We start from the raw sequence: 19,014 nt of genomic DNA, 5'->3' as shown, positions 1-19,014 counted from the left end.
TTCTCATAGCACCCTTGGAGGTGACCAACTGTTCTAGATTTAAAGAATAAATTAAAGCCACTGGTCTCAAGCTGCTACATGCCTTATTGATGTAAGCTTTTCCCTCTGCTGATTCCCTTATCAGAAACAACCTGAATTTTTCCTTAGGTTTTCCATGTACATTTGAAAAAATGTGTCAATTCCTTCTGCTTCCTGGAGATGTTGTTTTGAAACCAAAATACCATTACAAGGGTAAGGGTAAAGCCCTTTGCATGGGTAGAGCCATATTTACAATGGCACAGACTCAGTTTGAGCTGAGGGTGTATTCAGCTGTGCTCACTGCATCTCTAGTTAGGCTTGGTCCATGACAGATTGACAGATGTGGCAAGCTGTTAGATTAGCTAAGTTTTTTTTCCCAAGAGCCATGCAGTCATATAAATTACATCCCAGGGTAGGGGAAGGCACAGGACGTGGAAATTCATTGTCTTCCAGATGAAAATTGAAGGTCTCTGAGTAGGAGCTTTTATTCTGCCTTTTTTTTTTTTTTCCCCCCTAAATGTTTCTATTGTATGAAATTAATTAATTATCAGTGCCTTGTGTGGTGTCTCCTCAGCTATAAACATCCTGTAGTTAATAAATAAATAATTGGGAAGGACGTGGTGATATCAAATGCAGATCTTGTCCTTACTGAAGTCTCTCTTTCTCTCAGTTGCTTCTAGCCCCTACACCTTATATCATTGGTGTTCCAGCAAGTTTCTTCCTTTATAAACTGGATTTTAAAATGCCTGACGATGTATGGCTGATTGACCTGGATACCAATAGGGTAAGTGGTGTCCATAAGGACTTGCGGCTTTGTTTCCAGGGAACTGTGTGCTTTCAGCGGTGTACCCGCTGAGAATTTAGGATTCCGTTCCTAGCTGTGTCTCAAGGTCCTCATTTCTTTTGCTGGCAAGGCATTGTTTTTCAGTTAATTCATGTGACTGTATCATTAGAAGATAAACCCTCAAAAAAATAATAAAGCTGTCTTCTTGAGTTGCCTGCAATGTATTCTTCTCAGAAATATGAACTGTTGAGTTACTTCAGCTGGGACCCTGGCTTTTGCCAGTAGTCGGCTCTCAGCAGGAGCTCATTGTTTTGCTTGGAAAGGTAGAATTCAGGCCGGCTTACTGCTTCAGTGCTCTCTTGCAGAGAGACCCTGTCTCTTATAGCCCAACCTAAGAAACCCAGTCTGCTAAGAGCATTCCAGCACCATGGTTTGTCATGATTCAGATGGTACTATGTATCCCACTTTCTGCTGCGGCATAGGCAGGGCTAATTCAAGGGAAATGTGTATATCTTCTTCTCCTTGATGGAAATTCCGAAGGATGAGCGTGGGTTCACTCAAACTTCTCTTTTGTGTGGTAAATGATAAGTCCATAGTTTGTGATATTGTGAACAATAACAACCATGAAGAAGTGAAAATCAAAGTGTTGATGCAGGTGTCTGTGTGTGGGGGTTGTATTGTGGGGTTTTTTTAAATTAATTATTATACTTTATGGCTTTTATTCTTCAGTCTCTGGTGTGGTGGAGATTCTATTTTGAAAATGACTACAGCTGGGGAAATTGTAGTCTGTTGCTGTGCTTAATTCCAGGTGATCGTTCCTACAAATGCAGAATCTTTGCCAGCACTGCCAGAACCAGAAGCTTCAGAGCTGAAAAAACATCTGAAACAGGTAATAAGCACTTTGGGGAAAGGACTCGGGCTCAGTAGAACTTAGCAGATGTAGTCTTGCACAGCTCTTCTGCTGTACTGGACAAGAACGCAAGTCAGCAAATATAAAGCAAAATGTGTTAAAAGCAGGTGTGTATCCTGGCACATCAGATGGATGTGGAAATGTTTCGGACTACTAGATACTCTTGTTCAAAGAAGTGTCCCTTGGTCACTCATGGAGAGGTCTACTTCTCTGAATGTGGAGGTGGGCTAATCAACAGGGCTGGTTAAACAAAGTTGTGGGGGTTTCTTTTGAGGTTGCTGAGCTGTATGACTTTCTAACATTGTCTTCTCCTGACTAAGCTAAATCTGAGACTTTCATCTTGTTTCAGATCTCTCTGTAGTTTCTCCAGAGGACTTTGTTGTCATTTTTGTTACCTGTTTCATCTTTTTCTGTCTCTACTGCTTCCACTTTCATCATTTGTAGGGGAAGCACAGGACTAGGACTTTTCTGTCAACCTGTTTAAGGTGCCTCTTCCATATAGTTGGCCAGGTAGAACGACCCCCATGTTAGAAAGCAACAGCATTTTGAGCTTGAAAAGCAGTATCAGTTCATACAGATATTAAGTGCTAGGTATCCAGTTGCTGCTTTTCTATATTAACGGAGAGAGTTAATTTGGAAAACTGAGTGGTCACTGAGGCTTATAACTGCAGTTAATTTCTTACCCAGGTGAGGGATAATTTGAAATGCTCCTGGACACAACAGATGGTTTCTGTTTTTTACTGTTGTTCGGGGCTAACTGTTTCTGGTTGGTATAGAAAGTTGCAGATTCCTCCTTTACATTTGCCACGGGGGCTTTAAACTGACTTGATCCATCAAGCTATGATCATCTCTGTTTCCCCTCCATTCACAGATCTGTGTGTGAGGTCTCAGTCTCTCCTCTCAGGTCCTGCTAAGCCATTAATCAGCTTGGGTCATCCTGGCTGATCGTGTCAAGCAGGTTTTATCTCTTTATTTCTGTTTTCCTTATGCACGCTGCATGCAGTATCTAAAGGTAAAGTGTGTAACTAATGTGATGAGCTCTGCTCTTTCTCTCTCCTTGTAGACCAGGAGAGCAAGGTGTGTAACCTGTTTGATACCTCAGTACCTGCTGTCAGCACAGATGGAAGCGATGTGTTGCTTGGAGTTTTGTTAGATCCACCTTCCCCCCACTTCTGCCTCACCCCCTTGCAATTTCAGGCACTATTCAGCAAAACTCACTAGGGCAAAATTCGGTATCAGAAGAACAAATTGCAATTTCCTTGAAGACATATTTAAAATTCTGAGAGTGTTCACCCAAATTTGAATTACATCTTTGTGTATTCCTGTAGGCATTGTCATGAAGAGTTGACCATTGGCAAAGGAGAAAGAGTGCCACTGGCTGCTGTACAAAGTAGAGAAGACTAAATTGTGGCCCACTTCACTAAGATTAACACTTCAGTGTGCCTTTGGGTCTTGGTGACAATGAATAAAATTCAGGATATCTGCTTTTAAACTACAGTAGAAAATTCTTAGCTGCAAAAATAAGGCCAGCAGCCTTTCTACTTTCCAGAGTGGCCAGATGTGAATGTTTGGGGGTGGGGCAGTTAGACCTGTCTCCCAAGATGTGCCTATTTTGTGGTCCCTTTTATTTCCTCTCATTTGTGATATTTTGTAGTAATAGATATTTATTTTTTTTTTCTTCCATCTGTTTCTCTGTGGTCATGTGCTCGTCTTGGCTCTGATGGGCTGCTGGTGTTATCATATGATCTTCCATCTTGCCTCCAGTGTCTGGTTAGCATGACTGCAATCACTCAGAAACAGCTGCTCACTCCTGACAAAAAGGTTCTTTATTTTATTCTTTTCCCCTCAATTTTCCATTTTACCCTTTTCCTTTGGAGTTTTGGTTTTTGTTTTGTTTTATATATTTATTTACTTTTGAAATAAAAAGATGAAGACTCAGTGGGCAAGTGGGAGAAGCGAGGAGGATTTAGGCTAGGTCTGGGTGTCCAGGACTGATGTACCACCTGTGCTGCTCCAGTGCATATCCTTGAAGATGTTACAAGGGTTGAAGAGGAGGTAGCTTTATGGAGAGATGAAGACCTCATTCAGATAGGAAGTGGAGGTTTTCATGGATGCAGGCAGGTGGCTGTGTAAAGGTGTCTCCACATTGTCCTGGGATACCACACTCACTGGTTGAATGGCCAAGTTGCAAGGCAAGTTTCAAGGCCTCTAGGTCCTGAGATGTATTCAGATTACACATGGGAATACCTCTGCAATAAATTGTACACAGTGCCATACTTCTAGTGGTCCAGTTTGGACTATCTGTTTTCATGTCATGAATGACCTAGCAGAGAACTTCTGTGCTACCCCTTGGCTGGCTCCAGGACTGTTTCAGCATTGAGGAGATTGCTTTGACAATCCCCATAAAGGAGGGCCTGGAAGTATTTGTTGACTCAGCACAGGAGATGGTTTAAGATGAACTAATGGAGCATGCACAATTGTTGCAATTGCCTAGAGGGCAGGGTAGCTCTTATCTCTCTCTTCTTCCTTGAATCACTTTTCTTGCTGAATGTGTGCATAATATTGTCCTTCACTAGGCACTGGCCAGCATGAGTCTGAATACTCAGCCCATTCTTAATCTAGAGAAGTTCCACGAGGGGCAGGAAGTGTCACTGCTGCTGGGAAGACCGCAGAATGATTTGCAGTCTACTCCCTCCACAGAATTCAACCCTCTGATCTATGGAAATGACGTGGACTCTGTGGATGTGGCTACCAGGTGAGGCTGAACAGGAGAGTAGCGTTGAGTCTTTGTAAAGGTTGCGCTTGGAGGCAGCACAGACACTTCTGGGGGTCCTGTGGTGGAAGCAGCATCTTCCAGGTTCCACTTTACATCACGGGGAAAAAAAGAGCAGAAATTACAGTGTTTATCTCAGATTTATTAACAGCATGAACATAACTGTATATCTTGAGGGGGTGTTTTGTTTCTTGTATTTTCCTATAGAATATTCACCTGGTGTCAGTCTGATATTGTATCCTCAGCTTAAATCACAAGCCTTGAACTAAAAAAAAAAAAAAGCTGGAGACTTAGTTGTCACTTCAGCTAGCAGATATGAGAACGATGTCCCTCATTGAGTGGGTCTTAGTGTTGGGATGGTGAATTAAAACAAAGTGATTTCTTGGGTTTGGGGTTTGTTTGGGTTTTTCCTTTTTTTTTCAAGATAACTGTTTTCTAAGAAGACTTAGATTTTCATACTGGGTTACCATTCTTCAGAGGTTTGAAACACTGCCTACTGCATATGTTTCAAAGGCTCTCTGTTTTGTTCTGTGTTTTTATCTAATACATTGTCCTCTGTTTCTTTTTAGGGTTGCTATGGTGAGATTCTTCAACTCGCCCAATGTTTTGCAAGGTTTCCAGATGCATACTCGCACTCTTCGTCTCTTCCCACGACCAGTGGTGGCCTTCCAGGCAAATTCTTTTCTTGCCTCTAGGCCGAAGCAAACACCTTTTGCAGATAAGCTTTCCAGGACACAGGCAGTAGAGTACTTTGGAGAATGGTCACTCAACCCTACTAACTATGCTTTCCAAAGAATTCATAACAGTACGTTTTGGTCTTGCCTTTCCTGGACTTGGATGTCATGGCAGAACTTAAAAAGCAAAGAGATTCTAGGGAAGGATTTTGTTTTACACCATGTTATTCCTGCTGGGGTGGGAAAACCAGTTCAAGGAACAATTTTTTCATTTTTATGTATATCTTCATGTGCTTCTTCCAAGTTAGCCCTGTTATTAGCAGCTCACTCCTCCAGTTAATTTTATCTCTTGTCTTGTTTGGTTACAGAGAAGTCTTGTAGGCTTTTTAAGAGTAGAGATTGTCCCTTTCTTTGTGCAGGACTTCGTAGGAGATAGCCTCACTGTGAATGAAGCCTTTGATGATAAACGAGATCAATTAACTCTCTCTTTTTTTTTGTGCAGACATGTTTGACCCAGCACTGATTGGTGACAAACCAAAGTGGTATGCTCACCAGCTGCAGCCCATCCACTATCGTGTCTATGACAGTAATTCACAGCTGGCTGAAGCGCTGAATGTTCCAGCAGAGAAAGAAACAGATTCTGATCCCACTGATGACAGGTTAGTGGGAACCATGACCCTAGGCATGTGATGGTCACTTCAGATGGCTGGGCCTCTCCTCCTAGTTCTCATTTGCAGCCTTCCCTGTAGCCTGCTAGGCCGCTGTATCATTTCTTCTGTCTGGGCAGAATACTGACACACAAGTGAATTGTTGTCTTACTGCTTTGTCATCACAGCAGCTTCTTAACCCCTTGCTAGTGTCTTCTCAAGCCTTCATTTAATGTGATGCTCCACTTGTATTTTCTGGTTTTCTTTTGCTATTTGTATGCCACTTGACATTTGGTGTTTCCTCCCACCCTAATGCTTTTCTCTTCCATGCTGTTCTTTCTCTAGTTGTTTCTATTACAGTACTACAAGTACACCCACCTATCTTACCACTCCTTCAAATCTCTACTCAGTGTGCATGTAGTTATGCGAAGCTTGTTAGCACTACCCACTGCCTGAGACCTTGTGTGTTCGGTAAAATAAGAGTAAACTTTTTTGTTGTAGTAGTTTTGGCCATATTTCCCAGTTTTGCATCTCGTTTTATTGTCCTTCATTGTCTGCTAGCCTGTGAGATCTTTCAGGCTTGGACTTGCACATCTATGTTCTACACAGCACCAGTGGTCCTGACAGAGTGAGTGGAATTTATCGTTAATATAAAAAGGGAATGCCTTTACTTGTGATTTCCAGTTCCCTTGAAGTCACCCTACTCACACACTGAGAATTAATACCACTCCCTGCTCACTTACGCTTGACCTTGTTGATTTTGCTGAGAGCCTTTAAATGTCTTCCCATATTGTCTCTTCATGTACCACAGAGTTATTTCATTTGCTCTGACCTTTCAGAAGTTGGCTTCTGACTCTTGCCAGAAATTTGTGGCAAAAATCATGAGATTTTTGAAAGACCCATGCAGACAGTGCTGATTCACATCTTTGAAGCATCAGGCCCCGCTGTTGCTGTTACGCTGTTATGCTGCCACTCATCTCTCTCTCTCACCTGTTGTGGCAGTGGCAGTGACAGTGTCGACTATGATGACTCGAGTTCTTCCTACTCCTCCCTCGGGGACTTTGTCAGTGAGATGATGAAATGTGACATTAATGGCGATACCCCAAGTGAGTAACTTTTGAGCTTTACTTTTGTGAGGTCCACACAGGTTCCTCTTCCCCATTCATCCGCACGGTAGGAAAAATGCCTCCCCTAAGTCTCCCTGAATCAGAGCAAAGTATTGTTCCATTGTAGTCTTGCTCTGAGGTAAAAGTGCATTCTGTGCTCCTTCTTCAATACCCAGGGGTAGACTGAAAAAAGACATTTCTCCTGCTTATAAAGGACACTGGAAGGAGGAGGAACAGAAATAGGTGCTGCTGAACAAAACTGGCTCACTAGATCTGGAAACAACCTGGAAACAACTAGCTGCTGCTAGTAGATACTGTGCAATATGGGCGGCAGAGTACAAGCTTTCCCCTGCCCCCGTACATCTCATGTGGACTTTAACGGGTCACTCTGTCCTAGTGGAGACAGGAAAATGCATTCTCTGTGGCTTATATGGAGGCTGCAGCAGTGGCTTCTCTCGTGAGAGTGGGAAATTCTCACTTTCTTCAGTAAACTAAATCTAGGAGTGCCAACACATTTCCAGTGTCCCAAGGGTAAGAGTAATAATCATAAGGTGCAACAAAAGGAAATCTGCTTGGTCATAAGGAAAAGATCTTCATGGTTAGTGTAGTCAAACAGGTTCCCAGCATCACAGTAGAATGTCAAGCCTGGGAGACTTTCAGAAGTCAGTGGGACAACGCCCTGAGCAACCTGCTTTAACTTTGAAGTTACCCCTGCTCTGAGCAGGGAGTTGGAATAGGTGACCTCTGAAAGCCCTTTACAACCTAGATTTTTATGCAGGTTTATTCTCCTGAGCAGTCTTCATCTGCTAAGGGATCTTTAGTTAGGTGGGCAGAAGGCTGAGGAAGGCAGTGTTCTTTAATGCAAAATGATGTGTTCGCAGATGTTGACCCCCTGACTCACGCAGCCCTTGGTGATGCTAGTGAAGTGGAGTTTGATGATTTTCAAGAATATTCAGGGGATCTGGATGAACAGGCCATGGACAGTGAAAACTCCCAAGAAAACAACCAGCCTCGTTCAAGTTCCAGTACTACAGCCAGTAGCAGCCCCAGCACTGTCATCCATGGAGTGAATCATGTGTGTACTGAGATGAGTTCAGCCCCAAGATCAGCGTATTAGGATATAAAGAATGGGAGAATGCACGTGGTTCTTTCTGAGAAGGGCAAAAGCTAATAGGCCTGCGAAACCATGCACAGATTAAATGGTCCCACAGCTCACCTCTCTATGTGACTCTGGGGTCATTCCCTTCAAAATTGCATGCTCTTTTTGGACTTTCTGAGCAAGGTGGAGTTTACTCTTACCCTTTTATGCTGCGATAGAGCATTTCTGTACGTAAGAACTCCCATGCATTGGAAAATGCAACATTAACTTAGAGCAGCAGTCCAGGCTGTGACTGCAGGAATTGCTTTTACAGTCTGGAAAGACTCAGTGCATTATAGGAACAGGGAGTAGGGTGGGGAAACTCATTAATCTGTGGTCATTTAAGAAGAAAGGGAGTTGCCTGTGTAACCACAAAACAGGGTAATGGAGAACCGTTATCCTGAGCTAACACTCACTAGTAAGATATGTTTTACAGGGGAGTAAGTCCCTAGAGCAATGCACAAATACTGCAGCCTGTATAAAATCCTAGGTTAAAGCCATGGATTGGGGGGATGGGGGGTGGGGTGGGGGTGGGGGGGGCAGTAACAAACAGCGAGGACCCTGCAGACTTCCCAGTTTGAAATAATTGTTTTTGTCCTGCCCTTCAGTTGTATGTAACGCAAATTAGCGAACAGATCAATGATTTGACTGGTCCACAGGAGTCAGCAGATACAGCAGAAATTGAAGAGAAGTTGGTTGCTGGATTTTCAAACCACCTCCCTTCCTTGCCACTGCAACCAAGCTTTCCCAAGATAAGCTTGGATCGCGGTGAGAGCGATGGTGCAGCTGGCAGCACGAGCTCCTCGGAAGGGGTGCTGAGGAAGCGGGAGTATGACAATCCATACTTTGAACCACAGTATGGTTTTCCTACGGAAGATGAAGATGATGAGCAGGAAGAGAGCTACACCCCAAGATTTAACCAGAATCTCAATGGAAGCAGGCGAGTCCTCCTTGTCTCCTGCCCTTCTGTACAGCACTGTTGGGGTTTCCGTCTGCTCCGTGTAGTTTTAACGCTCGTTCGTTCCAACGCCTTTTGCACCTGAAATGTGTTGTTGGTCACTCCATTTAATACTGAAATTCTGTAAACTCTTCTGGTTTGAGTAAAGGCACTTGCTCATTTCCCTCAGTTCCTTGCTTTTATGTAAGCAGTGGGAGCTAACAGAATTACCAGTTCTTCCTAGAAACATTCTAGTTTATCAGCTACTGAATTCTGGAAACCTTTGAGTGATTTTTTTTTTAATATAATTTTATTTTTTTTCTGTTGGTGAAGCTTTATCTTTTGGGAGGAAAGATGCTATAGTGATGGATGACATAGGGTTTTCTTGTTACTCTTCTCAAAGCAGAACCCTTTCATCCCCAAATCCACCCATGCCCTTTTGCAGACAAGTTTTCAGCGCACCCTAAAATGTAATAAAAGCCTGAATGCAAAGATACTTCAATTCTCTCGGTTTTTCTTTTACTTTTTTTCTCTTTCTCACAAGGTAAGGGTAGTGTGGTGAAAGCTGATGAAGAATGAGACTAGCATCGATCTCCCACAGTCATACAATGTGTTGATTTGGGGAGGAAAGAGGGAAGGCTAATAACAGTTGTACTTAATTTCTTTAAAGGTCTCAGAAGTTACTCCGTCCAAACAGTTTAAAACTGGCCAATGATTCTGATGCAGATTCAGATTCCAGGGCCAGCTCCCCAAACTCTACTGTCTCCAACAACAGCAGTGAAGGTTTTGGGGGCATCATGTCTTTTGCAAGTATGTACTAATGTGTTCATTCAGCTGGTTTTATTTATTGTATTAGAGTTCACAGAGAGATGGAATAGAGGGATGGCTAGTAGGAGAATGACTTGGTTGTCAAATTGTTACTGGCTCTCCAGAAGTCATGTTGGGAGCCACAGGACCTGTTTAACTTACACTGCTGATAACTACCATTTTATGTATTTTTCCGTAAGAAGGACTTTGATTATGTGGTTAGGCCCTGGAGTTATATGGCACTTTAGGGCACAAATAGAAATTCTTTCTGATTTAAGCAAAAAAATTATGCAAGTTCATGAAGTTGATAACAAATCTTACCAGTAGTATGCCTTCCATGCTACCATGTTGTGTGTTTAGGTGCTAAATTTGATTTCTTGACTGTGCTCATCTACTTTCAATTATATTTTACTAATAAAATCCACAGGTGTGGAAAACTAATCTAGAGTTTTCTAATGAGTGAAAGTTGTCCAGTTGAGTCTCGCCCTATAGCAGGGAGCAATGCAAGAAGTTTGCAGCGGTGGGGAAAGTATATTGGATGTTTCTGGTAAAAAGATTGTTACTAAAATAAGGCTGCAAGAAAAGAACCAAAGCAAACTGAAATAGTACGCTGACATTTTAAATTAACATCTTGAAGTGTTAGCTCATTGGTTTACATGAGATGCTTTCAGGCTGTCTGCAGGCTTAACCAGATGACGATGCATTATTGTGTGCTTAAGGTCTGTCTGTACTAGGAGGAACTTTCATTTTCTCTTAATAAATGGAAAGCTTCTATTGTAAAGCATACTCCTGTGGCAGATTTACAGTGTTTTACAAGGCACAGTGCACAATCCCCACTTCAGAATTACATGTTTTGGACATCTTCCATCATTCTGTTTTCTCATGTGGCCTCTGCCATTCATTTGCTTCTGAAAAAAAGAGGATCAAACTAGAAGACACAGCTGACGAGGCTGCCTGTGTAAGTGCAGGCAGACAGGTGGATGATGCTGTTACATTTAAGTCTCAAAAGATGCAACAGCGATGATTGTAACATAAAAGCTGAGAATTACATTTTTGTACAATTTAGAATAATCTGATTACAGGTGTGGTTACAGTGTATATGATACAGTGTTATGCTTGTGAGACTTTTGGGTAATGAGCTTTAATCATTAAGGTTCTGGAATAAGAAGGTGAATTACAGGAACTTTAGGGAGTTTGGGTGTGTGCAGTGAGCATTAGGCGTTTAATTGTTATCTTCTTCCGTCACAGGCAGCCTGTACAGAAACCACAGCACAAGTTTCAGTCTGTCCAACTTAGCCCTACCAACCAAAGTTGGGAGAGACAAGAGTACTCCCTTTCCCAGCCTGAAAGGTAACCATTTTTCCCTTTGTTCTCTACAGCCTTTACAGTTCTTGTGACCTGGCAGCCTGAGGTACTTAGCCCCACCAGGAGTCCTGGTGGGCGATGCATTTTGGTAGTTTGGGTAGTACCTGTCTCTCGAGTGAATTGTCTTGGTATTTCTCAGACTTCTTCCCAACAACTGGGCTGTGTTGGGATGGGAGGCTGGCTGGTCTAGCCTGTGTTAACAGATACACTGTGAATGTTGGTCTTGGTTTGTGTTTCATTTTGGTTTATTTTAAAGTATTTAAGTACTTAGTGTAAAGAATGGGAACCAAGAGGTAGGTCCTGCTTTTGTTGTACTGCCGCTATCTTCATGATTAGCCTCAGGTAACCTGTAAGAGCAATGATGTTGCATTTGTAAGTGACGATAATGCCAGCCTCCCGTGGACACTGCAGTTTACGTGGGTTTTGAAAGTGTTTATAGTCTTTTCAGTTCACTGAATAGAAACTTTCTGATCAAAAGCAAGTTATAACCATGCTTCAGCTCATTCAAGGTGAAAATCGATCCCTAACTTATGTCTACAGTCTTTTCTTTGGAACATCTCCTGTTTGCCTGCAGTCTCATTAGACAACATGCCTGAATGGCACTAGAGAAATGACCCTTTTACTGTGGGGAGTCAGACAGCCTGGTTGTCCTTGTACCAGGCGTAGTGACAAAAGAGCACGTGCCGGTGTTTTAGTGTTGAGAGCTTTTCAGTTGCTGAACTGGGGGAAGGTTGTATTTTACCTTTTGAGTTATTCTAGCTGATTAGAAGTTACTGCTTTTGCTCTAATATGCTGATTTTTTTTCATTTATTTTTTCCTCCTCATCTTTTTAATCGGTAAAGATTACTTTAATCTGGAAGTGGGAAGGGATGTGAATGAAGGTTGGTATGATGTTTGGCTGACCTTTGACCTTGTAGAAACAAAGACCAAAGGCTGTTTTTTGTGTTTCTGCTTTGGACTTTGTTTTTGAGATGAGTGATCATTCCCTGTGTGTAAAGTGAGGAGGAACAGGACTGGTAGGGTGAAAACACTAGCAGAGACTCTGCACAGCTGTTTTTGAATAACCTTTTACCAGTTGGTTATGTTCTCATGTCCAGTTGTACTGGATAAGAAACATGCTTCATGTCAGGGGTATTTCCATGGGTAAACTTAATGACCGATTCCATGCATTGGAAGAAAACAGTGATGGGGTTTGCCATCCCACGTTCATGCTTTGTGCCTCATCTTCTGCACTTTGGTGTTCTTGACTATTGTAATCCTGTAGGGCCTTTAACGTTACTGCGCAGATACAAGGATGGGGTTTCCATGGAGTAGCTCAGTCTCTTTTGTGCATGTGCAAGTGTGTGTGTGTGTATTCATGTTCATTTACGTGTGCATGCTGGCTCACTGGGATTCCCACTGGGCACTTCACTGTTTTTTAAATGTTTTTGTCTCTGTTGTACAGGTATAAAATCGCTGCATTAACTTGTTCTTACCAAGTGTGTGTGGTACCTTGTGTTTCTAACTGTAATGGGAAATGATGCTGGGACTCCATCTCATTGCTGCTGTTTGACCACTTTCCATCTTCCTTTTTTAATTTTTATTTCATGCACATCCATTGATATTTTTTCCTCAGTGATGCAGGTGTTTTTGATAGTGCCCTTGAAATAACAGTGTGTGCAATAATGTCCTTGAAGATGCGATACATTGGTTCCACGGTGCCAAATTTCAAGTCAAGCACTATCTCTAAGATTAATTATGCTGGCCCTTGTTGTCTTGGGCTTCCGAGCATCCTTCCTGCTCTAGCGTCATTTGGGTTTTGTTTTGAGGGAGGGCTGGGAAGAAGCTGGTAGTTGGATTCTTTTGATGCTGATGGTGGGGAGTGTAGATATTGTAGTACACTACTAATTGTATATTTTGTGTCCCAGTATTTGGGTTAAATACTATAATGGAGATTATTACTGAAGCTGGCCCAGTAAGCAATGAAGGTGGGTTCCCTACAGCATGAGCTGTGCATGATATAACAATTTCCAGCATTCCCTATGCCTGACTTTGGGCTACCTTTCTCACTGGGTAACCAGTACCACATGATCTATACTAGTCACCCCCAATGCATTATGCTTTTACATATAGTGACTAATTTGAAGATGGTTCTTGTTGTGGAACTGCATGCAGAGCAGCTGAACTTTTCTTGCCTTTCACCTCCTGCTCTCATTACCATCTTCTCTTTTTCTCTCTGCATTACTCCCATTACTGTTTTCTGCCGATGTGTGATGCTAGAATATGATATACGCTGCTGCTTTTTTGGAGTTTCCATTTTGTTTGAAGTCTGTTACCTGTAATCTGAATAGGTGTGTTAGCCAGCCTTAGCGTTGCTTGTTACTGTCCTGGGATCAGATTGTTTTCCTCCCACCCCTTCCTTTCATCCTGTTTCCTCTCCATTTAGGAAACAGGCGAGCCCTTGTGGATCAAAAGTCTTCAGTGATTAAGCACAGCCCAACGGTGAAGAGAGAATCTCCATCACCTCAGGGACGAACTAGCAATTCCAGGTAATATTTTTCATTTCTTTTGGAGTATAAAGTGTGGTTAGAGTGGCCCCGTACTTGGCTAGTGTTTCCTCAGAAGTCTAGCTGTTGAAAACTAAATAATACTTTTCTGTGGCCCTAAACCTGCACGTATTATTGTCCAAGAAGATTTGGTATGGATGGTTTTACAGTTAGTTGTACACGTACGTATTTTTCTGTGCTCCATAATGTATCCTTTTTCTGTCTGAGATCAAAAAAATTCTAGGTCCCTACTTTAACTCAATATTTATTCTTTGTAACAGTCTGTTCTGAACAAGGTAGTCTAGCCAGGGGAGTTGTGATACAGCATGCAGGGGATCAGCTGGGTCGTATGAAGCAGTTTGATTCCATGAATTCACATGGAACTCCTTTCTCAGCCTTGAGAAAGTGCAGGTAAACACTACCTGACCTGTGCCTGTGCTTTCTCCTCCTTTCTTGTGTAGCAGTCATGGGTAGAGTGACATTTACTTTGAGCTTTTGGAGTTGGGAGACAAGGAAGAACAGTAACTGCAGTTCAGACTGGGGAATGCAGCAGGCTGCACAGGAGTTCCCTCCCTTTTACCATTCCCTCCCCTGTGGCAAAACAAGCTGAAGCAGTACACGTGCCAGGGCTGCTGCACTAGTGCTCACCGTAGCGCTGTGCTTCCTCTTTTTGGGAAAACCTTCAGGCCAGACAAGGTGGCTGTGGGAGAAGGTTGTGGCACAGAGGATTCCTACGGATTCTGAGGAGGGCTGTGAAGGCAAGGAGTAGAGTGGTAGCTAGAGGGACTAGAGGAAAACCTCGTTATGGGTTATTATAGGAAATAAGGGACAAAATAAAATATTTGCTACTACACCTGTAGAACAGAGCTTGGGCTGTGTGCAGTTACGCTAGTAGCAGGCATAGCTAGATTTGAACTTCTTTCCTTGCAACCTTTGCGTTGGTAGGAAAAGCGTTTCTGTGTGTGTCCTGGCCGTATGTGTCTTCCCATGCAAGCCAAGGGAAGCAGAGGGCTAACTTTTGCCTGCTTCCTCTGAAATCCATCAGTGAGAACCAGCAGTTCCTGAAGGAGGTGGTACACAACGTTCTCGATGGGCAAGGTGTTGGCTGGCTGAACATGAAGAGAGTCCGACGTCTGCTGGAGAGTGAGCAGCTCCGTGTCTTTGTACTAAGCAAGCTGAATCGCACAATCCAGTCGGAAGAAGATGCTCGACAAGATGTCATTCAGGATGTGGTCAGTGTTGAACCCGGCAGGGTCCTCATACCTTGTGGCGGCTGAGGCTCAATTTGTAGAACGTTTTTGCTAAATGGCCTCCTAAAAGCTGATGTTACAGCAGTTTTGGAATGTATGTTCTTTAATTACTTTCTCATTTCTGAAGTCATGACACTAACGGGATTTTCATTGCAGGAGATCAGCCGCAAGGTTTATAAAGGCATGCTGGACTTGCTGAAGTGCACAGTGTTGAGCCTGGAGCAGTCTTATGCAAATGCTGGCCTGGGAGGCATGGCCAGTGTTTTTGGCCTGCTCGAGATAGCACATACGCACTATTACAACAAAGGTAAGAGAACTGTTTGTGAGAATGCAGTGTTCGTGAACCAAACAGGATCCTTATTGTGAAGGTTGATGTTTTGTGGCTTCTGATATTTCAGGAGTTTCATGACACTTTCAAAAATAGGTGAGAACTGTGCCATTGTTGTGAGACCTTACAAAGCTTGAAACCATTTCCTGCACACGTGTAACTGGACCAGAGCAGAATAACAGCCATACTGATATTCGATTGAAAATGGAAACTGTGCAACGAGATATAAAACTTGGGACTTTTACAGATAAAGTGGAAATTCTGAGAGTGGGGACCGTCAGCTAACACTGTCTTCACTACAGTCGTGGAAAATTATACCAAACATCCTTGAACAGGGAGGGAGATTTTTCTAATGCGGAACCATACAAGACATATCTCGCCAACCACCTTGCATTCCATAACGATTCTTATATCACTAAGTACTCTTGGATACTAAGTCTGAAAATACCTCTTTATTTTTCATCTTTTTCTTAAAATCTGATTCTTAATGCAAAATAAGAAAATGCATGTGTAAGGAAAAAGACCAAAAAGATGACAAAAAGCTTCCTCTCTGCTTAGTATCTGATTCAGCTGCTCAAATGATGAAAAGCTATTTATTTCGTTGTAGCAGAGGAGTAACATCTACTAAACACTTTACAGTTGTGTTCTGGGTGGCTTGCATCAGGGATATTATGAGTTGGCTTAGTTGTCCTGGGGGTTACTGGCGTTCCTTTCCACTTGATAGAATGCTGAGGAGGGTAAGGAAGGCTGTGCTAGTGCAACAGTCCTGAACGTGGGGAATAGGCTCATTCTGGTAATCACAAGCCTTTTAGTCTGACACTGATACTAACCAAAATTATAGAGCGACTGATGTGTAGTGGCTTTAGAGTCAAGGCTTGCTAATGTAAAATCAGATACCATAATTCGATGGTAAGTAGAGTTTACCCAGTAAATTAATCGTGGTCACAATAGACGAAATTTGTTAGATGCTTTTAAAGCCTTCATACATCTTTAAAGGACTTCTCTTATTATTGCATGACACCTTGGTTTATAGCCAGATTTTAGCTGTTTAGTATGTTTTACCTGTTTTCAAAGAGTTGATATTTCTAGAAATGTTTTATAGAAATTAGTGCTTATCTTGATGTTCTTTAACCTATAGTATTGATTTAGTAATCCTAAAAATTTTCAGTTTGCATATGATACATACTGTTTGAATGGGATGTGATAGATATGGGTTATTTGTCTAGAGGAAGCTGAATCTTAAGAAAGCATGGCTGTGATTAATTTATTTTTATATGGCCAAACAAAGGGCTTGTGTTCAGGAACAAGGACGGCTGGCAATAATAGCAGGACTGGGAACTGTATCCTAGGAAGCAGTGTCTCTGAAAATGGCAGCTATGTGTGCACGTCCCACTGTTTACTGTGTCTGTAAAAACTGGGGAGGGGGGCACTGTGTAAACCTGGGAATATCGGTTTGGAATGCAGCTCCTGTTCTGTCTCTGGATATGTCACTAACAAGACCCGCAGCTGAGGTAGTGCTTCCTGTTCTGTTCGTCGCAGCTTGAAAAAACGAGGAGGTTTCTGAAAAAGCCCGCAAGAAACTGGGAAAACACTTTTGCTCTGAAAGATGGAGATATTGAGTCTGTTGAATGTTAAGTGTTGATTGTTTTCAATTATTGTCTAAATGGAAAGGTGTTGCTGATAGCAGAATCTTTAATCTACTGGAAAAAGTGTCACAAGGTCCAGCGGTACAACAAATTTAGAGGTTAGGATATGAAATTTTGACTATTAGCCTCATCAGCTATTGGAACAGATTGTGCAGGTTTGCAGGAGGTTCTTTGTGGAAAACCTGATTTTAATTATTCTATTCTGGAAGTTCTGGTGTAATTCAAACCGTGGAGTTTGATACAGAGAAATAATCCAAACTGCCTTGGGGGATGTGTGATTATGGGAAGTCTTGGAGAATGATGGAAGAGCTTTAGCTGATAGTTTTTTGAGGGTTTTTTCCTACCTGAAGTTTCATTTAGTGTAACCTTTGCACTGCGAGGGGAGCTTGCTTGTATTCTAGAAGTGATATTCATAGTAGTTCAGGCAGAGTTGTTTAACTTCGCACAGCTCAGCAGGGGAGATACTACAGTTACTGTGTCAGAGAAGATTCCTAGGTTTCAAATATACAGGAAGGAGATAATTTGAGTATCCCAAAACCAGCACTCTGGCTTTGTCCTCTACTGTTTCCACCAGTGCGTCAGTCAGTCTATCTGCAAGTCATGGTGACCTATGGGAACAAATGTGGGACTGAGCTGTTTCAGTGCCAGGCTTAGGGAGACCATCTGTCTGATCTTCCTTTTCCTGCTCTCATTTCCTTTTTCTTTATGTTTTTTTTTTTTCTTTTCCCAACACTTTGGTTTTTTTCTTTAAAGAACCAGAAAAAAGAAAACGAAGTCCAACGGATGGATCTGTCACTCCAGTTGGCAAGGATCCTGCGTCATCCCCAAGAGTGGAGCCAAAACCTGCGATGCAGCTGCCGGTACCTCAGCTAATGCCAAAGGCACCGAGCCCTGCAGGCAAAGGGCCAAGGGAGTTTGACACAAGGAGTCTAAAGGAAGAAAATTTTATTGCTTCCATTGGTGTGTATTGAGGTGCATGTGAAGTGCAGGAGGGACTATTTTGCCTTTAGGTTCTACTTGCATTCTCTCCATTTTAACACACTACATTGCTGCTGTAACATGCTTCATTTACACCTTAGATCACAATGAACAATCATACGTGTTTTCACTCTACTCTTGGATGAACTATCCAGGGCAGTTTTCTCCCAGAAGTTTTCTAATCTTGATTGTTTCTGAATTTCATTACACTTCAGACAGCTTTGTTTGCTTTGTGATTGATGTTTTCAAGCAACAGGAAACGGCAAAGGGGAAACGGGGCAGCAGGACTTGTAAAGGGCAACTGTGGGAGGGACTACATGAAACAAAAGTTTTGTAGTCATTGCTGACTACCTGTGGGTTATCTAGATTGTATCCTGATAGAAGTGGGACCCAGGATCTGCTGATTGTTAAGAATAAAAACTGCCGGAAAGATTTTAGTTGTAGTGTTACAGTTTCAGGGAGCAGGACTGATGGATCTTCCTTCTATGCAACAGCAAATGGAATGCATGTCCTTCTAAACAGCATCTGCTAGGCTGGTCACTGGAAATTTTGCCAGTCTAATTTCTTAGCTGGTGTAGCTTTTATCTATGTCTGGGAAAAAGTTAGAGGTAGGCTTTAAACTATGTTACCTGAAGAGAGCCTTAGACATTTTTGGGGGAGGGAAAAAAAAAAAGAAAAAAAATGTTTTGGTTGGATCCAACCTGCTGTGGATTGTAAACAACAGGAAAATACCATCAGCATATGAGAGAGATTCTTTGGTAACTCCAAAAATATGTCATGTTAAATTTTAGGCATTGCTTCTTACAGGCTGTTTAAAATAACTTTTTAATGGAATCACCATATGAAAGATTAATCTTCTGAGAGCAGCGTGCTGCTGTGAGGCTGTACCTGCAGTATGTGGCGTAAGGCAAGGGAATGTGTGTATCGGGCAGTTACATGGCAGGAGTGCAGATGTTCATTCTTGCACCCACATCACAGCTGCAGGCTGAGTGGTGCTGAGTCCTTCAGAACTGATACTGAGCCCCTCTGACTTGATTTGGTTTCTTGGGTCAAGAGGTAACCTATGGAGGCAGTTGCTCAGAAACTAGCCTTGCACTCTATTTGAAAATCTGTCAGGGAGTTAAGAAA

The 19,014-nt window shown here is 42.4% G+C and overlaps 1 protein-coding gene across 40 annotated transcripts in view; it reads left to right on the top strand.

Annotated features, from left to right (window-relative positions):
- The window catches only part of MADD (MAP kinase activating death domain), a 77,033-nt gene that overhangs the window by 21,575 nt on the left and 36,444 nt on the right, over positions 1 to 19,014 (top strand). For 8 of the 40 annotated variants that reach the window (XM_037393694.1, XM_037393711.1, XM_037393682.1 and 5 more), the window contains exons 6-23: positions 689 to 802; positions 1,611 to 1,691; positions 2,716 to 2,724; positions 3,477 to 3,533; positions 4,289 to 4,467; positions 5,055 to 5,290; positions 5,662 to 5,818; positions 6,806 to 6,912; positions 7,794 to 7,987; positions 8,659 to 8,990; positions 9,658 to 9,797; positions 11,043 to 11,144; positions 12,002 to 12,040; positions 13,067 to 13,126; positions 13,585 to 13,687; positions 14,730 to 14,916; positions 15,091 to 15,241; positions 17,662 to 17,868. In XM_037393694.1, coding sequence (XP_037249591.1) covers positions 689 to 802; positions 1,611 to 1,691; positions 2,716 to 2,724; positions 3,477 to 3,533; positions 4,289 to 4,467; positions 5,055 to 5,290; positions 5,662 to 5,818; positions 6,806 to 6,912; positions 7,794 to 7,987; positions 8,659 to 8,990; positions 9,658 to 9,797; positions 11,043 to 11,144; positions 12,002 to 12,040; positions 13,067 to 13,126; positions 13,585 to 13,687; positions 14,730 to 14,916; positions 15,091 to 15,241; positions 17,662 to 17,868 — 2,455 coding nt within the window. The remainder of the gene's footprint in view (positions 1 to 688; positions 803 to 1,610; positions 1,692 to 2,715; positions 2,725 to 3,476; positions 3,534 to 4,288; positions 4,468 to 5,054; positions 5,291 to 5,661; positions 5,819 to 6,805; positions 6,913 to 7,793; positions 7,988 to 8,658; positions 8,991 to 9,657; positions 9,798 to 11,042; positions 11,145 to 12,001; positions 12,041 to 13,066; positions 13,127 to 13,584; positions 13,688 to 14,729; positions 14,917 to 15,090; positions 15,242 to 17,661; positions 17,869 to 19,014) is intronic. The other 32 variants (XM_037393714.1, XM_037393717.1, XM_037393723.1 and 29 more) reach the window with 18 other exon arrangements.

This window comes from Falco rusticolus, chromosome 7 (assembly GCF_015220075.1).
Source record: "Falco rusticolus isolate bFalRus1 chromosome 7, bFalRus1.pri, whole genome shotgun sequence".
Classification (NCBI taxonomy): Eukaryota; Metazoa; Chordata; class Aves; order Falconiformes; family Falconidae; genus Falco; species Falco rusticolus.
The sequence above is the reverse complement of the archived record's forward strand: the minus strand, read 5'-3'. Positions and strand labels throughout refer to the sequence as shown.